This window comes from Opisthocomus hoazin, chromosome 6, assembly GCF_030867145.1.
Source record: "Opisthocomus hoazin isolate bOpiHoa1 chromosome 6, bOpiHoa1.hap1, whole genome shotgun sequence".
Lineage (NCBI taxonomy): Eukaryota > Metazoa > Chordata > Aves > Opisthocomiformes > Opisthocomidae > Opisthocomus > Opisthocomus hoazin.
The window spans coordinates 39,906,263-39,927,988 of NC_134419.1; the positions used below are offsets into that span (position 1 = coordinate 39,906,263).

General features: G+C 50.5%; 1 protein-coding gene across 45 annotated transcripts in view; it reads right to left on the minus strand.

Moving 5' to 3' along the window:
• Positions 1-21,726, minus strand: part of SORBS1 (sorbin and SH3 domain containing 1) — a 217,855-nt gene that overhangs the window by 44,708 nt on the left and 151,421 nt on the right. For 20 of the 45 annotated variants that reach the window (XM_075422804.1, XM_075422797.1, XM_075422798.1 and 17 more), the window contains 7 exons: positions 20,796-20,891; positions 17,759-17,878; positions 15,397-15,423; positions 15,096-15,211; positions 10,957-11,328; positions 8,033-8,174; positions 3,022-3,051 (listed from right to left, as the gene is read on the minus strand). In XM_075422804.1, coding sequence (XP_075278919.1) covers positions 3,022-3,051; positions 8,033-8,174; positions 10,957-11,328; positions 15,096-15,211; positions 15,397-15,423; positions 17,759-17,878; positions 20,796-20,891 — 903 coding nt within the window. The remainder of the gene's footprint in view (positions 1-3,021; positions 3,052-8,032; positions 8,175-10,956; positions 11,329-15,095; positions 15,212-15,396; positions 15,424-17,758; positions 17,879-20,795; positions 20,892-21,726) is intronic. The other 25 variants (XM_075422814.1, XM_075422812.1, XM_075422813.1 and 22 more) reach the window with 6 other exon arrangements.

The following is a 21,726-nucleotide window of genomic DNA, read 5'->3' on the forward strand; positions in this document are numbered from 1 at the left end:
CGATTCTTATCGCATCCCAGCATTTCACTGCACCACCACAGCCCACTCTCCTAAGGCAAAGACCCTAGCAAGTAGTTGATGAGACAGACTGTGTCACAGCTAGCTGTGGTCAGCATCTGGACTGGAGGAAGCCCACCAAGAAGACGTCTGACACCAGAAAAAGCAGGGGAGCATCTCTCAGGCAGCTGCCTTCCCACCTCTCCAGACAGTCCCAGCTGCCACGTAAGACAAAGGACAATTTGGGGCTCAAGGACTGTTTAGGGGTTGTTTTTTCTGTCTTTTTGACTAATTAGTGACTCTGCAATCTTGTTCTTCGTCAAAAAGCATCAGCGACACAGACATCTTTCTCTGCTAGTGATTTCCATCTAACGTATGATTCCTCTTGCACATGAGTCTGCAGAAAGATGGTGGGAAACAGCTAATTTCTCCAGACAACCCTGCTTCCACCTGGAATTCCTCGATGCTGCCCGACTGTCACCACCACCAGCCAAGGACCCGGAGAGCTCAGGCTGCTCCACAGCCCTGCTATGCTCCGCAGAGCTGCAGCACACCAGCCCCCAGGCTCTGCCAAGGACTTCTTCCACGTGGATCTTCTGGAGACGAAATATCTGTGATTTTACAGTCTGCCTCATCAAGACTTTGCCAAGCCCTATCCTTTTTACATCACCGCATGCACTGAAGAGAGAGAGAGAGAGAGAGAGAGAGAGAGATGTTTATTCACATGCACATCACCATACTGCCCAAAGCCATTAAATGTGCAGAAATCTGGAAGCGGCAGCTAGCAGAGGAAAGGCTCGTGCGTAACAAAGCGTTGGTCTGTTGGTCCCTCCAGCAAACACGCTTCTGCCCTGCGAAATTCAGTACATGGAGGATTTGTGTTGGAGTGGTTGGTCTGAAATTATCATCAAGCTTTAAGTCTTCCTCCTCTTTAAGAAAAAATGAAATGATGTCTTCAAGTGTTTGAAAATGGGGCAAAGCATCTATTAAATCCTTGTCTGGCACTTTCACCCTATTTCCCCTCCCTGTCAGTGTGTGGGCACTGTCTTTTGGTCCCTTCACGTCCCCGGTGTACAGGGCTCTCCAGTTTGTGGGAAGTATGGGGGCCATTCCCACTACTGAACTCCTTCCTAAGCCTCTAGGAACAGAGCAGGGGAAGAGCAACTGAAACTAGACCCTTCTCCCAGGACCTAGAAGACCCAAAGGAACGGGGTTTTGGATGCGGAGAGGATACAAGCTTTAGGAAAGGTCACAGCTTTCCTCCACTACTTGTCATTGTCGCTGCTGAAGCTACAAGTCCTGAGCTTCCAGTCTAGAAAAGTCATTATTTTCTGCAGGCTAAGGATTTCAGGGCCAGAGAAGGTCACAAGTCCTTCTCCAACAGGACTGGCAAATACATATTATTTCTCTTTGATGCCCTAGCTCCCAGCACTGAAAAAGTGGGTGGCTGTTTGCCACGTAGGCCCAGCTGAAACTATGATGAGGATATTCAAAATACCTAATATGGACATAAACAACGTGGTAAATGCATCATAATCAGATTTCACAGTACCACAGCCATGATCTAAGCAAAATCTTTATTTTGATGATTTAGCAAAAATGAAAGCCACCATCTGGCCTGTGCCAGCCATCTCCCAACAATGAATTTATTAATTAGTTGCCAGGCAGCTCCGATGATTTCGAAAGGGTTTATGGAGATACACACCAGGTTTGGAGGCATTTACAAATTTTTAATTTAAAAATCAGAGCGCCAAATCTGGTGCCTAGCTGCCCAAATAACCAGCCTGCACCAGTCAGCACGCTCGCTCGGCGGCACCCGAGCCACCCCTCTGCAAGCGCAGCAGCGACGGAGGGGCTGCGCAGCACAAGTTTCACTGCTGTGACCAACAGGACAGCAGATGCTGTCCTCACGGGACACGCTCGGCTAGCGCAGGGCCCACGCTGCAGAGCAAGAGCACGCCGTATTGCCTTCCCTGTGTTTCTGTCTGTGATGTTTCAAGGGCTCAGGCACCCTCTGTGACTCTCTTCTCTCCCACCTCTCCCTTCACCCCGCCATGGCCCTAACCAAAGCACAGTAATACGGGTCAGCGGTGCATAGCGTGCTGCTCTTATCACAGAATCACAGCACGGAGGGGTTGGAAGGGACCTCTGTGGGTCACCCAGCCCAACCCCCTGCCCAAGCAGGGTCACCCAGAGCAGGCTTGCACAGCACCGCGTCCAGGCAGGTCTTGAATATCTCCAGAGAAGGAGACTCCACAACCTCCCTGGGCAGCCTGGGCCAGGGCTCCGTCACCCTCAGAGGGAAGAAGTTCTTCCTCGTGTTCAGCTGGAGCTTCCTCTGCTTCAGTTTGTGTCCGTTGCCCCTTGTCCTGTCGCTGGGCACCCCTGAACAGAGTCTGGTCCCATCCAGACTAAGCTACGTCTATTTGGGGTGCGGGGAGGGAAAGATGCCCAGGAAAACTATTTCCTCTGCTTTCAAGGAGAGACTAACGCCCGCTGGAAGAGTGAAGAGCTGCCGAGGAAGAGAAGGGCAGCAGCACACGTGCCTTCTTACACACTACAATTCTATCACCTATTTCTTGACATCCAGCACAAATACTTCTGCCCTTGAAGTCCTGGAAATACTGATTTTTGTTTCTCTTCCTCTCCCCTCACCACCAGCAAGACTAACTCCAATGTTACAGTAGACTAACTCCAATGTTAGGCTGTGTAGAGGAACTTGAGAATACGCCCCGAGGGAATAAACCTAAAGGCTCAAAAGTCAACAATCAAACCGTATGTAAACTTTCTGACTTGGGAGGAACAGGTCGGTAATTTGGGGGTTTGGTGTATTAACCTGTGGCCACACAGGTAGCATTTGGAGGAAAGACTGAAATCAAACATTCGGTGACCTGGACTAAGCCAGGACCAACGTTTCTCCTAATTCCCTTGCAGCGCTGGAAGGGTGTTTGCTGGAGGGACTCCGCAAGCTCAGAGAGCAGCAGCTTGCGCCAGCAGTTGGGGGTAGGACCTTTCACATCATACCTGCCAGGCTACTAAGCCTTTTTTGCTGTTCTGTGGTAAAAGAAAAAACAAAACAAAAAAGAAATACAGAACAAATGGGTGAGACATAAACAGCGAGTGCTCTGGTGCTGCATTTCTGACAGGCAAGAATTACGCTGCAGACAGAACGGCAGCAGCTGCTGGAGAGAATCTGTTTTCCAACGCCCTGCCAAAGTGACAGCCCACAGGCCCTTCTCCACACAGCAGCCTCGTGGGATAACATCTGTCTCATGAAGCAGTGACCGATACATTTGCAAAGAGCGGTTTTTTTTTTTAACAGTTTGTTTTTTCTTAACAGAGAATGGAAAAAGTTGGACAGGAGACAATTCAAAAAACAGTAGTCACAGACAGCTTGACAACTAACCCTGTTACCACTAGCATGAAGTGCATTTTGAAACCCTAGCATTTCCAAGGGATGGAGGACAGGAGCGAGTCATTGCTGGTGCCTGCCGAGTCCCATCACACCCTGCTGAGCCACAGATGCGGTGATCTGCGCGCAGACACATCTTGGTCAGGGCTCTGATTCTCAGACCGGTCCCCATGGTTTAGGGCCTCTCATTACCGAGCTCCCAGACTGGGACGTTGGTGGTATCTTCCCTGGTGTTTGACCACCCTAAAGGTGATGCTCCCGGCTGCTTCCTAACGGGACGCCCAAGTGACTCGCCCAAATCACGGCTGGGAAGGAACCAAGAATTCTCAGCTCTGTTCTCTGCTCTTTCTACTCCCTAGCAATTAATCCTTTCCTTTAATGCGTGAAAGCCTTTTGAACAGAATTAACTATTTTACTGACATGTAAAATGCAAACACTCCTGATAGCTCATATTGTTAATGCAAACATTTCAAAACTTTAATATATTAATCACGCCTGTTACATATTCATAATAAACCACTCCATGCAATGCCTGCCCAGGAAATAACTCTGCTTTGGGGTGGCGTGGGACACTCGCCAAGCACATCTGCGGAGGGTGACAATCCTCCAGGCCTGTGCTGCTCGCTAGCAGAACCCACCTTCACCAGGTGTTTGCACGTGGGGGATCAGCTCCACAGAGAGACCAGTATTTCTCCTCACCAAGCGCAGCTCCCTCAGCAGTACGCGTGAGCTCTGCTCGTTAGCCGCAGCACTCCTGCTCTGCTAACCACTGGTGCTCGCATGATAGCTGCCAACACACCAAGCAAACCCCGACGCGCCACGGGTAGGAGGGCGCGCTCGCAGTCTGGACCTGACGAGCAGCTGGGAAGCACCCGCTGCAGGGTTCGCTCTGCTGAGTGCACTGCCGCGTTACGCGACGGGAGGGAAGGCGCGAGCGAGGATGGTCTCGCCTTCAGCCATTGCCTCCATCGAGAGCTGTGTTCGATCACTAAGGTCTCCCAACAAAAACAGGCGGTTTAAAGAGTCGATGCTCGAGAGCTCTTTCCTATCTGTTCTGCCACAGGGGAGAGAATATCATGGATGAAGGCTTTTCATGGAAAAAAAAAACAAAAGTACTTTTCACATGAAGAGCTGGTTTCCTTTCCGCTTGCGTCTCTGCCTAGGAAAGAGCTGCTGACGGACTGAAGCGGACGGAGTGGGAGCTGTCTGCTGTTTCACGCTCCTGCCTGACCAGAGCCAGCTTGTAGCTCCAGGCACACACCAGCTAACTGAGGTTTTCACCCTTGATCTTGCGTTCTGGGACCGTAAGCAATGGCCAAAACCTCGTAGGCTTCTCATAGAACAGGTCGAGCAGAGGACTAACTGCTGGCACCAGAGAAGGAATGATTATGGGTGCCTGCAGCGTTCCCAGAGGAGGGAGCACTGGAGGAGACCGAGACTTGAAACCAGTAACAAAAGGTGAAGAGGAAACGAATATTTGAATACATACATGTTTAGAGCAAAATAAAGGTGTCAAAAAGAAAATTCACCAAGACACCAACAGATATGAAGGGAAGAAATTCTTACCTTGGTGCTGGGAATGAACAAGAGGATCTGAAATTACTTGTTTCTAAGCATAAGCCTTTTTCAGTTGGTATTACTGAAATGCAGTAGGAAAAAATCCTCCGAGATCTCTCAACACAACTTACTGAGTAAGATCAGGCAGACAAAAAAAGGACATTGTGTAGTTTCTGTGCTTCAGATGCCACTACCTGTTTCTGAGTCTCTGAGACCTCCAAATCAAAGGGTCTTACACACTTACAGATTAAAGAACTAGCAGAAAAGCATAAAATAGGACAGCGGGTGAGGTCTGCTACAACAGTCACTCTGGAGAATAAGATAACCAGCTCCTTAAACAGCAATCAATACTCCACTGAGAAGAAAGCAAGCCACATTATCCATCTGGAAGACTAAACTACTGCAGATCTCAGACTGCCAGCATTAAAATGACCTTGAAACACCTTCTGATTAGAAATTTCATAGCACACAAGAGAAATTTATATTCAACCTGATCTTGACGTGAAGGAATTGATCTCAGCACAGAAGATAATTAACTGTTCAGTGGAAGGTGGATCATAACCTAGCAACAGTTTGTCATATGCCATGAGACCAAACCAGTTTTGAATAGATAAGGTCGATAAAGATGAAACTGAATATGAATCACGTCAGCCAGGACAGAAGTGTAATAAATAACTAAGATCTGAGAACCATTTAAAAACACTAAGGTAGAAAAAAGAAATCTTAATGGTGTGCTGGGATAAAGCCTAGATAGGAATGGAAGCATAGCGAACTGTAAGAAACCCTCAACACAAAAAAATGGAAAACTAAGAAGATATATTTGCATGAGTAGGTACCGTATGCTGGGAAGTGAAATAACATGACATTGGAAGTCCAAGTATTAACAGAGTGTCTCAGAGACTCAAAAACAGATTTTGAGGGACATGGAGAACAAACAGAACCCAGGCAATGATCTCGTTCTTTTACCAAATAGGCACAGTGGAACTGTTACTCAGAGAGCAGAAAAGATGACACATCTGATTGCTGTTTCCATTCTGCATTTGAAAAAAAGAAAAGAAAAAAGTCTGACATCCTACTGCCCGATGGAGAAATACTTTCCACTCCAACAGTAACTAAGGACTACGCCGAATGACAACTGAGGTCAGATGCTTGAACACCAGCACATTCACATGAACTGCACTGAAGAGTTTTAGAGCAGTTTTCTGCTCTGCAGAGAGAGTTACGGTAAGAGCAGCTCACTGGACCATTAACATTCTTCCTCGGTGTGTCTTGGAATACAAAGGGAATGCCACAGGACAAGGAACAAAGCAAACGTTGCGACAGCCTTCGAAAAGCATTAGCATGATGGCTGGGACATCCATCTGTCGAGCTGACAATTATGCCAGAAAAAAAGATATTGTAATGACTTCTATGGGATTTGACTAATAAATACACAGCATGACACACGCAGGGTCAGTCAATACAGATTTACGACTGAGATGCCTTGTCAAACCCGTTCAATACGATTCTTGCAAATGACAAGTTTGACTCTTGAACAATGACTGCAAACCGCGCATTCGAACGAGGCGCTTCACAGGCTCAATCCAGCTGCTTATCGGGCCACGATCTCTATCACGATCAGCAAAAACGTGATGAGAGATGGCTCTTCAATCTGTCAGGATACGGCATCGTGAGTGCTGCTGGCCAGGGGTGAGACATGTTCAGACAGGACAAATTGTTCACTGCGAAGGTAATTAGTAAACAGTGCAATCTGACATCATTTGTCTCGGAGCCAGCGTGTGTGGATCACTGTATTATACAGACCTGTCTCTCGTGCTCTGAAAATCCACAGAGAGAAAGCATGGTACACACGAGTACCTCACCTCAAGAAAGTCAACAAAAAGCTTTGAGATGAAAAAAGGCTGCCTCAAATAGTATTTTCTCCTCCTGAGGTAACTGAGGAATCCAGCCACCCTCACTCAGAGGCACATGAGCAAAGCCACTCCAGATGCTGGCAAAAGGAAGAGACAACCCCCTCGTTACCCCTGCAATCAGCTGAGCTACAGCAAGGACACTCTCTTCAGGATCAACGACTGGAAAAAATATGGGGAAGGGGGCAGGGCTGGAAAGGAACACACCAACGCACGCCTGCAATTAGAATTGCTGCAACATGAGGAGCACAGGCCTTGCCCCTATTCTCTGATTTTTTTTTTTTTCTTTGCAAAAGGTAAGACGTAGCATTGTAGACTGGAATCTGTCCTGGAGTTTCCCAGGTCCACTGGAAACCAAGGCAAATCGGACTGCATCTGCGAGGCCCTTTACAGTCTCCAGTGATGTACAACGACCTGGGGGGCTGGGGTAACACCAGCCATCAGAACGGAACAGGAGAAGCAAAGCTGCCCTTGAATGCCAGAGGCAGAGATGTAACGATCCATTCAGAGGGACCTGCTGCGAGGAAAAAGGCTTAGATTAGTAAACCCCAGAGTCCTCAAGCAAGGTGGTTTTGTTCACGTGCAGACCCAGAGCTCAAGGACTACTGCAGCATGAGTTGACCCAGTTACAGACAGAGTAAGAAATTGCCAAGTTCAAACTTATGGGCAAAGGGATTATTTACTACTGGGTAAATTCTGCTGAGAATTCAGAGGTCAAATCTCTCCTGCAATAACTGGAAATACATCTGCTTTCACACTGCAGCAGCTGAGAAGCAACATCTCTTTTCCCGTGAGGGAGAACCTACCTCAAGCTACCTTGCTTCTGCAGACAGACAGACGAGAGCATACACCCTTCTCCACCCTGACAAGACACCTAACTGGGGATAAGCTCATTCCTACGTCTGTAGCCCGGTTACCAGCCTCTCCTCTCCGCTCAGCGTGGCTTCTGATCCCCGGGTTCTAATGAGCAGTAGGCATTGTCCCACGCCTCCAACCTCTTGGCATATCCTCCGGTCACTACAACTTTCTGGAAGCAGCTTTGTTAGCTCTTAGTAGTCTGGACTTCATTGTGCACGGCACACGCATTCTCCAGCTCCTTGCAGCACCACAGGTTGCTGAGCCGGAGCCACGGCCGTCTATGCGCGAGTCTCCTTACCTCGATTGTGCTGCAGGAGGACAATAGTGGGATTGACGATGGTGGTGGAGGGATAGGCAGAGGAAGACTTGTTGATTGAAGTGAAGGAGGTCGGATAGTCGGTGCCCAGCTGGGGCACCTCATTTAGCACAGGACCTGGCTCCTGAAAAGGAAAGCAAGACATCATTAGCAGCATGCAGGGGCTGCTACGCTGGGAAAATCTGGGGAAAAAACCCCAACAAACATTTTAAGCTGAATGAAAAGCATAGTAACAGTAATTTTAGTAAAAAAGGCATAAGCGTGAGTGTTACCCTGCTCCTTGTACGTAACCTGCTCCTTGTTAATGCAATTAGTTTGCTAAGGCAGTACTACAACTCTTTGGTGTTGGGTTGCACAACCCCAACCCCACCAGCAGGCACCGAATTCCTTCGGCAGCCCTTCTGGCTCAAACACAGGCTGCCAGAAACGAGCAAATCTGGTCAAGGGGGAAGACACAGGCATCCTTCCCCTGGCAGGTACACACACAGCTGTCTGTTGGAAAAGTGTTCCTTCCACAGCAAGAGGTCAGGCATGCAGAACTCATGCAGTTATTACTGCAGCTGCTTTGGTGAGGAAGGTCCGAGGAAGAAGGTTAGCACCGTCACTCAGGAGACAGCCTGACACCTACCTGGGTAAAATAATGAAAAATAAAAAAAAAAAAACCACAACCAAAAACCAAAACCAAAAAGCAGGTAGAGTAAAAAGTAGGACTCTAGCAAGGAAGGTACTCCACGTGGCTTTGCCGCTGGAGCACAGGCAGCAAGGTGCTCCTGCTCTCCTAACGCATCCAGCTCCATTCCTGGCTTCTTTGGAACCCACCTCTGGTACCCCCACAGCTCTGGCTGCTCTGTGGAAGTGCCGGCTCTGTCAGCTGGGAGATTCACAAACTAGTTCAGCTTTGAGAAACCTCAGCCCAGGGACACTGGGCTTCCGTTGGTAATCATGGGAAACACGAAGAAGCGACGATGACGAAGGCTGTGTGTGCCAGTTCGGGCTGAGATTTTTCAAAGCTTCTTCAGGAATTTGGATGCAGAATTACCCTTATGGGGTATGAGCATCCAAAGAGAGCACGGACCGGCGTACCAGACTCCTGCACTCCTGCTACGCCCCTGTCCGACCAAAACGCTGCAGGCCACTGATCTGCAAAATGGAGCTGAGCGTTCTGGGGGATTTTCATCGCTGTTATTATTATTATTATTGTTCTTATCGCTACTCTGGGGTCAGAGTGAGGCCTGGCACCACAGCTCAGGGATAAACCCCAGTGAGAACTGCCCGTTATCAGAACAGGCATCTAGTCCCTCCAGCCGAGAGGAGAAAGGAGGAAGAACAAGCCCTTTCTGCTGGACGGAGGCCATCGTGCTCCAAGTGGCATCTGATCAGGTCACAGACATCTCACGAGGAGAGAAAAGAATCCGTGGTCCTTAGGAATAGCTGTCCCTAAGAGAGAGGCCCCATTTTGCCGGCTGTGATGATATTCCAAACAACGGCATTTGGGAGAGAGAGTGGGAGTCAGGGAGAAGCATGAGAGAGTTGGGTTTGAGTTCCACTTTGATAACTAAAATATAAAAAACCCCTCAAAGCAGAGGGCCATCAGATCAGGACAGGCTCAGCAGCCCAGCTAAGTCAACACAGGTGACCAAAGACTTTTGAAGCCACTGTGGAAACCAGCCCTGCGACTATGTGCCCGAAGTGAGCACGCCCCTAAAATGTTTCCAAACCCTCATCTCATGAAAATCACGTACAACAAAATTTCCACTCCTCCTCGATGATTTGGATGCCTGCTGAATTTTTCTGGAGCCTGCAGAGAGGCCCCATTAAAAAAAACAACCAACCAAAAAAAGCCCCAAACCCCCAAACTTTCATTGCTCTCTGCAGTAAAAAACCCACCGATTCCAACCGAAGCAGAAACACCAGCGCTGAGAGCTTTTGAAAATATCATCCTTGGGTGTTTTTTTGGTTTTGGTCCCCCTGCATGCCGGTTTGCTGGATCCCCAGAGAGCCAAAGGGCAGGGAAAGCATGATGGGGAGAGGAGGGGGCTTCTGCTGAACTTCCTACTTCTCCTCACAAGGAACCAGATAAAAAAGTGGTGGTTGTAAGACTCCAGTATGAGGAGGCTCGGGCACTTCTTGCCTCCTCTGCAACCTTAATCGCGAGCTACTTTTCCTTCCTGTCCCCGAGGACTTTTTAAAACAGCTGATGAGCTGAAAGAGAAGCAAAACCTAACCCGAGACCATCATGGTAAACTCCAAGTTAAAACTGTTGCAGATGGAATTCTTCAAAATTTTCAAAGAGAAGCAACTCCACACCGAAGAGACGCTCCCCCCGATCCGTCCCACAGCACCTACACGCCGGCACGACTCTCAGCTCAGTAACTGATACGAGTGCTGCTTGTAGGTCACTGGATACTGGCAGCAACCTTACACTGATTTTAGCAGGGATTTGTGTAGAGACCATACGGACTTGTGGCTCCAAGGGCAACAGCGAGCCAGCCCTAACCTTTAACCGGTCTGCTGGTGCTGCTTTAAATATTATTCAAACACAATTAAGGATGCTATTAACAGAGCCTGAAGGGATCAGTTAGCTGCAGCTATTCTGTCTCTACAGAACTTGCCATCGTGAGCCGACGGGGTGACGGCTCCGTGGGTGTGCCTCGCCCCGCAGAGCGGGCAGAGAGGCCGACGGTCAGACATCGCTGTGAGTGGTCAGCAGAAAGTCCGCAGCCGCACACGGCAGGCAAGGAGAGGCATGCACTAGCACAGGAGGTAAACAGGGGGTCAGCTGTCATGCTGCTGGCAGAGAGCGAGCCGTCGCTCCTCGTTCGAGTTTAGTATTGCAAGGAGAAAATAATTTCAATCTGGGAACACAAGTTTAGGAGAAGGGCGAGGAGGGGACTTGGCAAGCTTACTGTATGTGAGATGACTCCAGCGATTTCAGGCTTCAAGCCCCTGGGCAAAGCCCCCGCGACCGGAGGGACAAGTGAAGGTGGTGATGAGAAGAATGGCAGTTTCGGGTAAACAGAGGGTAACGTGCCGGGCGCGGAGGGTGCTTGGTTATGGTGGGAACCCCTCTGCAGATGTGGGGGAATGAAATCATCTAGAGTCGGAAAAGTCAAGGGTGAGCCAGGAGAACCAGTCTCGGGGAACGCGGAGCCTTGCCCAAAGGGAACCAGAGGCGGTGGTGGAGTGCTGGAGCTGCCTTCGTGCTGTCTGTCGGGATTAACCTGGAGGAGGGGGACTACTATAACCCCAGGCTGAGCTGTGGTGGTGGCAGTGGCATCCTGTAGGAAACAAGGTGTTGTTACGCAACGGGGGAGATCGGTACTTTAATGCAGCCATACAGCGTCATGCAAGGAGGCACCCAGAACGGATACGGAGCCCCGGCAGGTTTTCCTTCCTTAGGGAGCCATACTCCTTCAGTCTTGCAGCCCTGGGCTCTATGAGCACGCGCAGCTCCTCACAAAAATCCTCCTTCCCGTCACCACCCCCCTCTCCAGCTCCGCGCAGCGAGGCTAAACCGAGCCGCAGAACGGCTCTGTGCTCACCGCCGCTCGAGAAGCGCCAACCACCTCATCACAGAGCCTGCTTCTTCCACACCTCCCTACAACAGACAGATCCTCACCAGCCCACCCCAGCCCCCTGCAAACACCACACGCGCGCACACACACAGATCAACGTCGGGCGTCGCGCACGGGGTGTTAAGTATTATCGAGTAGAGGACCGCAAGACTTGGGTGGCACGACGAGCACTCAGAAATTAGGCAGGAGGGGAATAAAGCATTAAGGGAACATTGTCATGAATTAAAAGAACCGTTCGCAGAGCTGAAAGAAAACGAGGTTACGGAGAAAACATGTACCATGCTGCGTCCCACTGCCTTGTACGGTGGCGGTCGCTGCCGAGTAAGGTAAGGCTCTTTTCTCATCCTGTCCTCTGCGGGAGCTGGGCTCTGGGGCTCTAGCACTCTGTCCCTCACCGCTGGCGGAGGTGACGGCTGAGTCCAGGAGGGCTGGCCATAACTAACTGCGTCTTTACTGAGGACAATGTAAAAGTACGGCCTGGGAGGAACAGGAGGAGGAGGAGGAGCAGGAAGAGACTTTCCAGTATCGGTTACAGAGGAAACAACGTCGGTGGCTGGTGCCTGAGTGAGCTCAGCGCCCAAACTGGTGCTGGCTGCTGGGTCATGTGTGGTGCCAGTGGAATTTTCAGATGCGGCTGAGCAAGTGCTGTTAGATAAACAAGCTACATATAGTTTGGTGACCTTTTTATCCGCCTTCGTCTCCGGACTGGAATTCATTCCAGCCTTACTACTGGGATCTGCCCCGTCAGGGGTGCGCTGTACAGCTGACGCGTCCAACGAGGAGCGACTTGCCGAGAGCGGCTGCCCAGCATGCACCTCATCTCTGGGGCCTGAAGAGGGGGAATGCCCTGCTGGCAAGCCCTGCCTCCCACCGGGGATGGCCCCGTAGGGGGTAGGTGAGGAAAAATAACTCCGTGCGCTGGCACTGGGTGATGCACGCTGCATATGAGGCTTGGGCGCGGTCAGGTACACGCAGTCCATGATGGGCACCGGCAACAGGTTGGTCGCTTTGGTGTCAGCGCGAGGACGCCATGCAAAGCTTTCCTCTTTGGGAAGAGGAGGACGGGGAGGAGCGAGGGCCTGCCCAGGCAGAGTCAAGAAAGAAGAGAGAGAGGGAGAGACGAAGCAGCACCAAAGGAAAGGAAAAAGGAAGGAAAAAAAATAAATAAATTCAAAGAATGAATTCAGTCATTAGACTTGGGTTAAGCAGGTTTTAATACAGCAAGAACAAAAAGCAAATACAGTATCTGGAAGGCCAGCGCAGAACTCACTCGCACACACCACCTTGCCCATTCTCTCCTCCTCAGCCCTGCCCACTGCGGCACTAGAGCTTCGCCCAGCGCCCGAGCCCCTGCCTACACGTTCCTCTCTCTAGGCTGAACAAATCTCAGCACTGCACCATTTCAAGAGGCCCGCACAGCAACACCCACTGTGCCCCAGGAAAGCTCGAGTCAAGGTTGAACATCCTGGCTAACCAAGCCCAGGCTCACGCCTGTGTAACTGAAGGTTCCCAGCACGGGGGACGTTTCAATCGCAAGGCCAAATTCAGAGCTCTAGGCCATCTCTGCCACACGGGACGTGCGCTGCCGAAAAAGGAACATTGCGAAGTTTCACCAGTGCTAACGAAAGCAGACACCATGTGAATATTATAGCCTGCCCACGGCCGGCTAAGTGAAACGTCAGCATTTCCTCCTTCCAAAAGCCAGCTCTTGAACCGTCTTCAGGATTTTTCTCTCCTGAAAACGCTTTTGGGAAGACCAGAACAATGGAAGTTTCTTGAGGAACTGAATCTGTAAGAATTTGCCTCCAGAATCAAGATCACCGACAGAGAAGTCCTGCTTCTGGTAAACAATGAAAAAAGCTTTCCTGGCTTTGGCACTTTGCAACACATCAGTTGCTAACTCCACAACTGCCTGCCGACTGCAACTCCAGCTCCAGTTATAGAGAATGTTTTCTGAAAGCCAAACTGCTTTGAAGTAAAATAACGTAGCAATAGAGAGGTTTTGTTTTATTTATTGCTTTGTGGCCAGTAGCTGAAAACTATTGACTACCCAAAGGAAGAGAACCAAACCACCCATCCAGCGAGCAGCAGGTCCCTGCATTCTTCCAAATTAACCCTCTGGAGACTATGAAAGTAGGTTTTACACACTCTGTTGTCATACCTTTATGGACAAAGGCTGGCTAAGCCACTGCTAAAATGGCCAAAAGCAGAGAACCAAGGTGTCTTAACAGCTTGCAACATTCAAACCTGAAAACACCCCTCCTTTAAAATTCATCCACGCGTGACAGGTTGTGGCCAGCGCCTATCCTTGTCACATGGATGCAGACCTAGAATAGCTTCATACAATTACAGCTGCTGTCTGCAAACGTACTGTCCTCACGCTGCCCCTCTCGCCCCCTTCCTGGATGCGCAGGAGCGTGGAGGAGTGGGTTGGCGAGCGGTCCTTCCGCAGGGCTGCTGGAACAGCCTTGCTCCTTTTGAGCCCTTTCGGACAGCCGTTCCGGTCTGGGGACTCCCGAGTGCCATGGTATGTCCCTAGGCCAGGCGAAGCGTCGCTGTCCCACCACGCAGTATCATCAGGAACTGCCGATGCACCGCCTGCCATTGCTGTTCTCCACTTTCTTCCACTCCGGCTTAGCTTGGCCCACGACCCCTGGTACTTCTGCAAGTACCACCACCAGCATCAGTGCTCTCTCCGTCCACTGACAAGATCCAGCAGGGACTACAGCACAGCCGCGAGCACCAGGCAGCGAACGGGGTTCTCCTTCAGCGTGCCGCTCCTTCCCATGCCTTCATCCCACTTTTGCCTTCTTCCACTCACAATTTCAGGAAGGGTGTCCGCTCCGTGGCACTGCTACAGGTCCCCGATGATGGGAGCAGTCACCCTGCTAGGGGACAGGGCTTTAACGGGACTCGGCTCCACACAAAAAAGCGGTTTCTAACGCAGGGTTCTCTTAGCTTTCAGACTGCTTCTGTACAGACCGACCATCCAGAAGAAAAAGGATGAAGTTACACCTCTCAGACTGACTTCAACAATTTACCTTCCGGTACAAATAACCTTTCCCTTGCTGGCTTGTACCAGCTAGTGCTAAAACTGAACGGCATTTCCCCAACGTCTTGTTCTTAATGTAGGGTGTAACTCTGCTTTCAGCCTGCGGCAACCTCTAGGCAACAGACCACCACAAAAGATGAAACAGCAGCAGACCACTACTTCACCTTTTTTCTTGCAGACAAATAGCGTTGTCGTCCTCCTTCGCCCACCAAGGAAACACTGCGGCATGCCTGAACACACCAGCTCCACAGCGCTCCGCTGACATCCGTGTTGTCCCATTTTAAAGGCAGGAAAAGCTGAGGCACAGCAACTTACCCCAGTCCGCAGCCAAGTCTGGCGATCAACCCAGGACTCCTGACCATGAATCCAGTGCTCGAACCCAGAAGCTGACCCTCAGGGGCAGGGAGGAAAGGCTTACCTGTGGCTTGCTGTCTGAAGAAAGGTTCGGACGCACACTCCTATAACCCTTGGCAGCCAGAGAAGATGGTTGGGCATCCCCGTTGGCATCGGTGTTGGATGGCGACCTCCAATCATCTATGAGGAGAACGAAAACTCCGATTACCGAGGATTCCTTCTAGCTACAGGACGAGCGAAAACAGGGGACTGTCTGCTTCCTTTTTTTTTTTTTTTCTCTCCCCTTTTTTTTTTTCCCCCCAGACAACAAGAAACACTTCCAAGATAGCAACAGAAACAACAACAGAAGCAGCCACTGTTTGTACCTGTTTCAGGGTTTTCTGGCTCCAGACCTAAGCATTTCACAGCAAGGAGGGACGGAAGCGGTGGGGGTGAGGGACAGGCACAGAGGAAAAGAAAGAGGGAAAAAAAAGAAACCGTTACATTTATAGAAAACGCGAACCCACTGAAGTTGAGTCCAGCTACTTCACTGCACACATAAAACGCTCTCTGACGGGGCTGCCTCATTACCATAGAGACCAGCCCTAAACATGCTGCCCTCCTTGTTTCTGACCTTTGTAAACACAAGGCAATTCATTCAGAGCAATGAAGAAACAATTGTTCACTGACATTCTACTTTCAGAGGCGAAAAGGCAGCTCAGCTTGCTGCTTTCTGAAGCTGCAGCTTGACGTCCAGACGTCACAAATTACTGGAAATGTAGGGACCCTGTGCTCAGCCGTGATTGAGGCTACAAAGATGTGTCCTCCTTACCGACATCGCTACGCAGGATTACAGAATCACAGAATGGTCGGGGTTGGCAGGGACCTCTGTGGGTCACCCAGTCCAACCCCCTGCCCAAGCAGGGTCACCCAGAGCAGGCTGCACAGCACCGCATCCAGGCGGGGCTGGAATATCTCCAGAGAAGGAGACTCCACAACCTCCCTGGGCAGCCTGGGCCAGGGCTCCATCACCCTCAGAGGGAAGAAGTTCTTCCTCATGTTCAGCTGGAACTTCCTCTGCTTCAGTTTGTGCCCATTGCCCCTTGTCCTGTCGCTGGGCACCCCTGAACAGAGTCTGGCCCCATCCTCCTGACACCCACCCTGCAGATATTTATGGGCATTTATTAAGTCCCCTCTCAGCCTTCTGTTTTCCAGGCTGAACAAGCCCAGCTCCCTCAGCCTCTCCTCGTAGGAGAGATGCTCCAGTCCCCTCATCATCCTTGTAGCCCTCCACTGGACTCTCTCCAGTAGCTCCTCATCTTTCTTGAACTGGGGAGCCCAGCACTGGATGCAGTACTCCAGATGAGGCCTCACTAGGGCAGTGTAGAGGGGAAGGAGAACCTCCCTCGACCTGCTGGCCACACTCCTCCTAATGCACCCCAGGATCCCATTGGCCTTCTTGGCACCCAGGGCACACTGCAGGTTCATGGTCAACCTGTCGTCCCCCAGCACTCCCAGTCCCTCTCCGCAGAGCTGCTCTCCAGCAGGTCCACCCCAGCCCATACTGGTGCACAGTACAGGTGGATTAATGGAGACAAAGCACTGCCCACAAACAGAGCGGGCTTTCCTAAGTGCGAGTGCACGGCAGGAGTTGTAAAACACGCTGTCGCTTTGCGAGGCAGCCCCTGCAGCTCGGTGCATTGGTCTCAGCACCCCTTTACCACCCCCTCGGGGCTCCTCCCCACCCCCAGTTTGCTGTTTAAGTTGTGTGCAAAAAGCCCTTCCAGCTCCGAAGTGCATTTCATAAAGCGACCGAGACAGTAAGTAAAGGAAGTATTAATGAGCTGATTTCCATAGTAATGGGCTCATTGCCATTCAGGCTGCTGGAAATTTATGAAGCCATCCACAGAAAGGAGAGAGGCAACGGTGGGGGGCAGGAGCGAAGAAACAGAGAATGGTGAGCACGAGAAGAGGTCAGGTCACGGGTGGAGAAGACGGAGCAGCAAGCAGCACAGTGGGGCTGGAATTCATGGCAATGCCCTTCCTCCATCAACGCAGCCAGAAACGACGTATGCTTTGCTTCCAAGAGCAAGTCCGACCCCCGACCCCCTTCACGGCATATTGTCTTTGGGAGTTCATCCCCTCTGCCAGACCCATGGCACTGGCCAGGTTTGTTCTGCTTTGCCTGTCTCCCACAATTAAGTAATTGCTCGTCTGCTATTGAACGAGGGCAGAGCTGTGTGGCAGCACCGTCTGCCTGGGACGCTGTCCCCGCTCCCTTGACAACCCCAGCCAACGCTGTTCAGCGGGCAGGGTGGTGCTGGGGTGACGGTTGGACTCGGCGATCTTAGAGGTCTTTTCCAACCTTCACGATTCTGCGATTCTACAGTGGCAGCAGCACCACCCGGCCTATTTCTGTTCCACCTCACACCTGGGAAAAAAGGAGGTGGCAACGGCCTGACAGGGAAGAAAAATTAAACAACCCAACAAAATTGAGAGTTTTTGGTACTCCTGACAGCAGAATGGAGCTGTTAACAAACTGAAGCCAATGAGTAGCGAGCATGAAACCTGCACTAGAACAGGAGTCAGTCTCCCTCCACCAGTCTGGTTCTTGCAAGGGGTTTCCAACTACGCTATGGGATTTTGGGCTTTAAATTGTAGCAAAAAAAAGTCACCCCAAGACCCTGGCCTGAGCTCACTTGAGGTTATCACGAGTAACACATTCTAGTTAACCTTCCACGCACTTACTTTCAGGTTGCTCAACGTCCTGAGGACATGGCGAAGGGATCTTCTGCTTCTCTTCATAGGCAGGAGATGCCCGGAGGGTCACAGCTCCTTTCCCGCTGCAGACTTTGGTGGGATCTGTTTCTACAGGAAACGCACACGCACAGAGGAGACACATTGGAACAGATGAGACGCTATTAGGAGCCATCGGAGCTCTACGGAGTAATTTTAGCATGGCTGCCTCCAGGTGAATCAATCTAGTAATGTTTATGCAGATGAGGATTAGCTCTGGATTCAAAGCATTGAGAAATCAAAGCAGTTTCATATTCATGTAACTGATGAATGTAGAGGTAAGTTCAGAGTCAGCGTAACAGAGCTAAGAAAGGAGGCAAAAAGGACGAGCGTTTGAACCAGCTGTCACAGGTCCCTCTGCTTTACTTGGGCTGCTTTGTGGGGGGATATTGTGCTAGCAAGGACACGCCACCATTACACCTGTGGCTCTTCTACAGGGAGGTCCCAGGGGTGTAAAGCAATACGGTTTGTGTGCTGAAGCCTTAAAAATGCCTTTCAGGCAAGACTGAAAAAGGGAAAAAAAAAGTCTTATGACCACTGGAGAATAAAATCTTGTAACTGTGCTGAATATGATCTAAAGGCAAGCCACCTCCTTACCATCTCCCCGGTTTCACCTTCTGCCACAGGAACCCAAATCCCAAAACCTAGACGGAGACTGAACATATGCCTGCTCAGAACCCCCTGTGAGCCAGCCACCGCATCATGCCAGCATCCTTGCCGAGGCCCGACTCAGCACAGCTCCAGGGCAGGCTGACCCGTCTGCATTTCAGACCATGGATTTGGGTTTTTTTCCTCCTGTCATCCTATTAAGTAATAACAAACCAGTACTTCAAGGCTATCTCCCTCCCCTTACTTGAAATCCCTCTGGAGAGCTGCTTCCTCCAAGGTACCTACAGAAACAATAAGCCTAAGGAGTCTTTCGCTCACCCAAGCTACTTCCACAGGAAAAGCCTTTACCTCCCCCTCTCCTGCACCATTACTGACCCTGCAGCTCCCACGAGCCTTCACCTCGCCCTACCTGACCAGAGGTGCCAGTCCTGCCACAGCACGCGTGCGCTGCGTTACACAAATGCCAGCACGATGATTTCTGTTTCTGCAGAGTGACGACTGTGCTGTCTCCGCACGGGGAGGGCCACAGCTCCTCTCTAGGAATCGGCGTTATAACCAAAGCCATGCCTTCGTGTTGGGCAGAGGGGGCAAAGGCTGCCGCTCATTGCCCACGTTTCTGCAGATCGATACCCCCTGGCTGACTTCAGTAAGGTAAAGTCCCACTAAACCCACACCAGTACAGTGCCCACAGACCACGACAACACCTCAGCCAAGGCTGCAAACCACAGCCGAGGTGGCCACAAGACAGGGAAACACCAACAGTGTCAGAGGGGCGGCAGCACTAAGGGGAAAGACTCGAGGAATGGCAGACACCTGGCTCCCATCGGAAGCCCTCCAGGCTGGAATCGCCCCAGTTCAAGCTTTCAGGAGGGCTTTCAACGCTTTGGGGATTTCACAAGAGGCAGACGTTCAGATCCACACCAAGGACTGAAGAAAGGATGGAACAGGGAAGGAATCGGAGGATGCTCTCCTACCATTCAGCCCTCAACTCGGGCGACCTCTGCGAGGGGAAAGACTACCCACACAGGGGTATCAAATGCTGCTTAACCCTTCCGTACGCCACATCTGCACTCCCACCACACAACCGATGGTGCCTGAAGGTCGCCCACGCGCCTAGTGAAACAGAAGGTGCCTTCTGCTGGCGACCGTTTTCGCATGGTCCACGCAGGGTCAGGGCTCCTTCTGGCCGGCTCTGGCTACCGTGCCCATCCAGGCAGCACAGCACGCAGCTCGAGGGCTCTGCAGACCCACTGTCAAAGCAGAGGACGCAGGCTGAAGCTCTGGGACTCCGGCTTCGAGGGTGCCGTAACTCGGAGGCACGGACATGCCGTTGGGAGTCACCGGGCCCGATTTAGACACCCACAGAGAACGCAAGGGAATTGTGCTCCTAGGCTCAGATTCCCTTCCCAGGCACCAGAGAGAAAGGCAACCATGGATCAACATGCCATAAATGTCTCCATCATACTGGAGGAGAATCAAATTTGGGAATCAAAGCACTTTTTTAATTTTCATACAACATGTTAAACCAGCATACCGAATCAAAAGAATAATAATCAGAAAAAAAAATTAATGTTCTGAACCCTCCAAAACTGAAATGTTTTTAAAAGGTTTGAAAATAAAATATTGTCAGATTATTTCGAGTTGGGAGGGAACGACAAATACCCGAGATGTTGAGCTCCCTCAAAATTTATGTGAAGTGACGGAAAACAAAACTCTGGCTCTCTCAGCAGAGAAATCCAGCGGATGGTACCCAGCATGAGAGCAGCACTGCACCAGTCCTAGGGAGCACACGGGTGGCATCAGGAGAGACGAGCAGTATCACTCTCCAAATCCAAAGCACAAAAAGTCCTATTTCAGTGGGAAAGCACGTGCCTGGGGAGCGGTGACAGACAGCCCAACGTCCTTACTTACGCATATAAAGATTCTGGAAAGTCAATGTATGTACAGAAAAACAAAACCGCCCCACCAACGCTGAACTATGCTTGAACCTGTAAAATACCATCCGACACCCATTTATTTTCATGAAGACTCAAGACACTCGGGAAACATTCTCTGGTTCACCAGGAGTCTGGTTCGTAATGAGCCTGTAACAATAATATTCATAATCAAGCACGAGCAGAAGAGCTCGCAATGATCCCAGCTTCAAGCAGCCACGATTACGTCTGCAGAGGAGCAGTGTAATTGAGAGCAGCGTACTGTGCCACTGAGAGCTAACGTTGTTACCCACGGATGAAGTCTGCGGCTCTGGAAACAGCAAGCAGAGGATGGAGCTGAACTCTAGCCAAAGTGCGTGGGTGAAGCGGAGAGCGAGAAAGAGCGAGAGAGGAGAGGGAGAGTGATGGCCAGCTACTGCAGGGCGGGGGAGGAAGAAAGAAGATACCTGTAGGCAGCACTAGGTGAGGAGAACTTTTCACTTTCTTCACAGGGATTATTTTAACGGCAGAAATAGAGCGTGTACATAAAGGGACATCAACAGCTGCAAACACAAAAGTGTAAATGGCACATCCAAAAAGGGAAGAACAGAGTTTGGGAAGCATGCCACTAAATTGTCTAATGTACTTGGAGACATAATAGCAGGAAATTTCCAATACAAAAGCAGGCCAGAGAGCAGTGATGCGACCGTTCAAAACATCCTTCCGTCCGCCCCAGTTCGGGACGTGTCTGTTCTGCGCAGCACACCGAACTGCCTTCCGCATCAACCAGCCACTGACCGCCGCCACGCTGCAGGCAGACGGAACCGGGAAGCGTTAGCTTTCACAAGCCATCCAACAATTTTAGTGTGATCGTTTAGCTGAGACACACTACATGCAAAAATAAAAATGTTAACATTAATATTGCTCAGTTAAAACAGAGTGAAAAAACAAGGATTGCAAGGTGGAGAGAGGAACACGAAACTGGCCACATCACAGAATCACAGAATGTTCGGGGTTGAAAGGGACCTCTGTGGGTCATCTAGTCCAACCCCCTGCTGAAGCAGGGTCACCTACATGAATTCTGGATTTTATGGCACATATTTTACAAGTTCAGCAACAGAAGGAAGTGAAACATGAAATAATCTTGAAGAGTCCCATGCCAAAAGGTAGCGTCATCAAAATACCCATGTCAGAAAAAAAATGTCCGTTTAAACAGATAAGCGAAGAGATTTCTGCTGGGCTCCATCAGCTAGCACGCTCATTGCACTAGGTGTAGGAACACAGTGGAAAACCATACACAGCCCTGTGCTACATCCTAGCAATTGTTCCCAAACTGTCCCAAGCAGCTGGTGCTTCCTCTCCCCGGCTCCGTATGGCAGCTAACGTGGAACTTTTTTT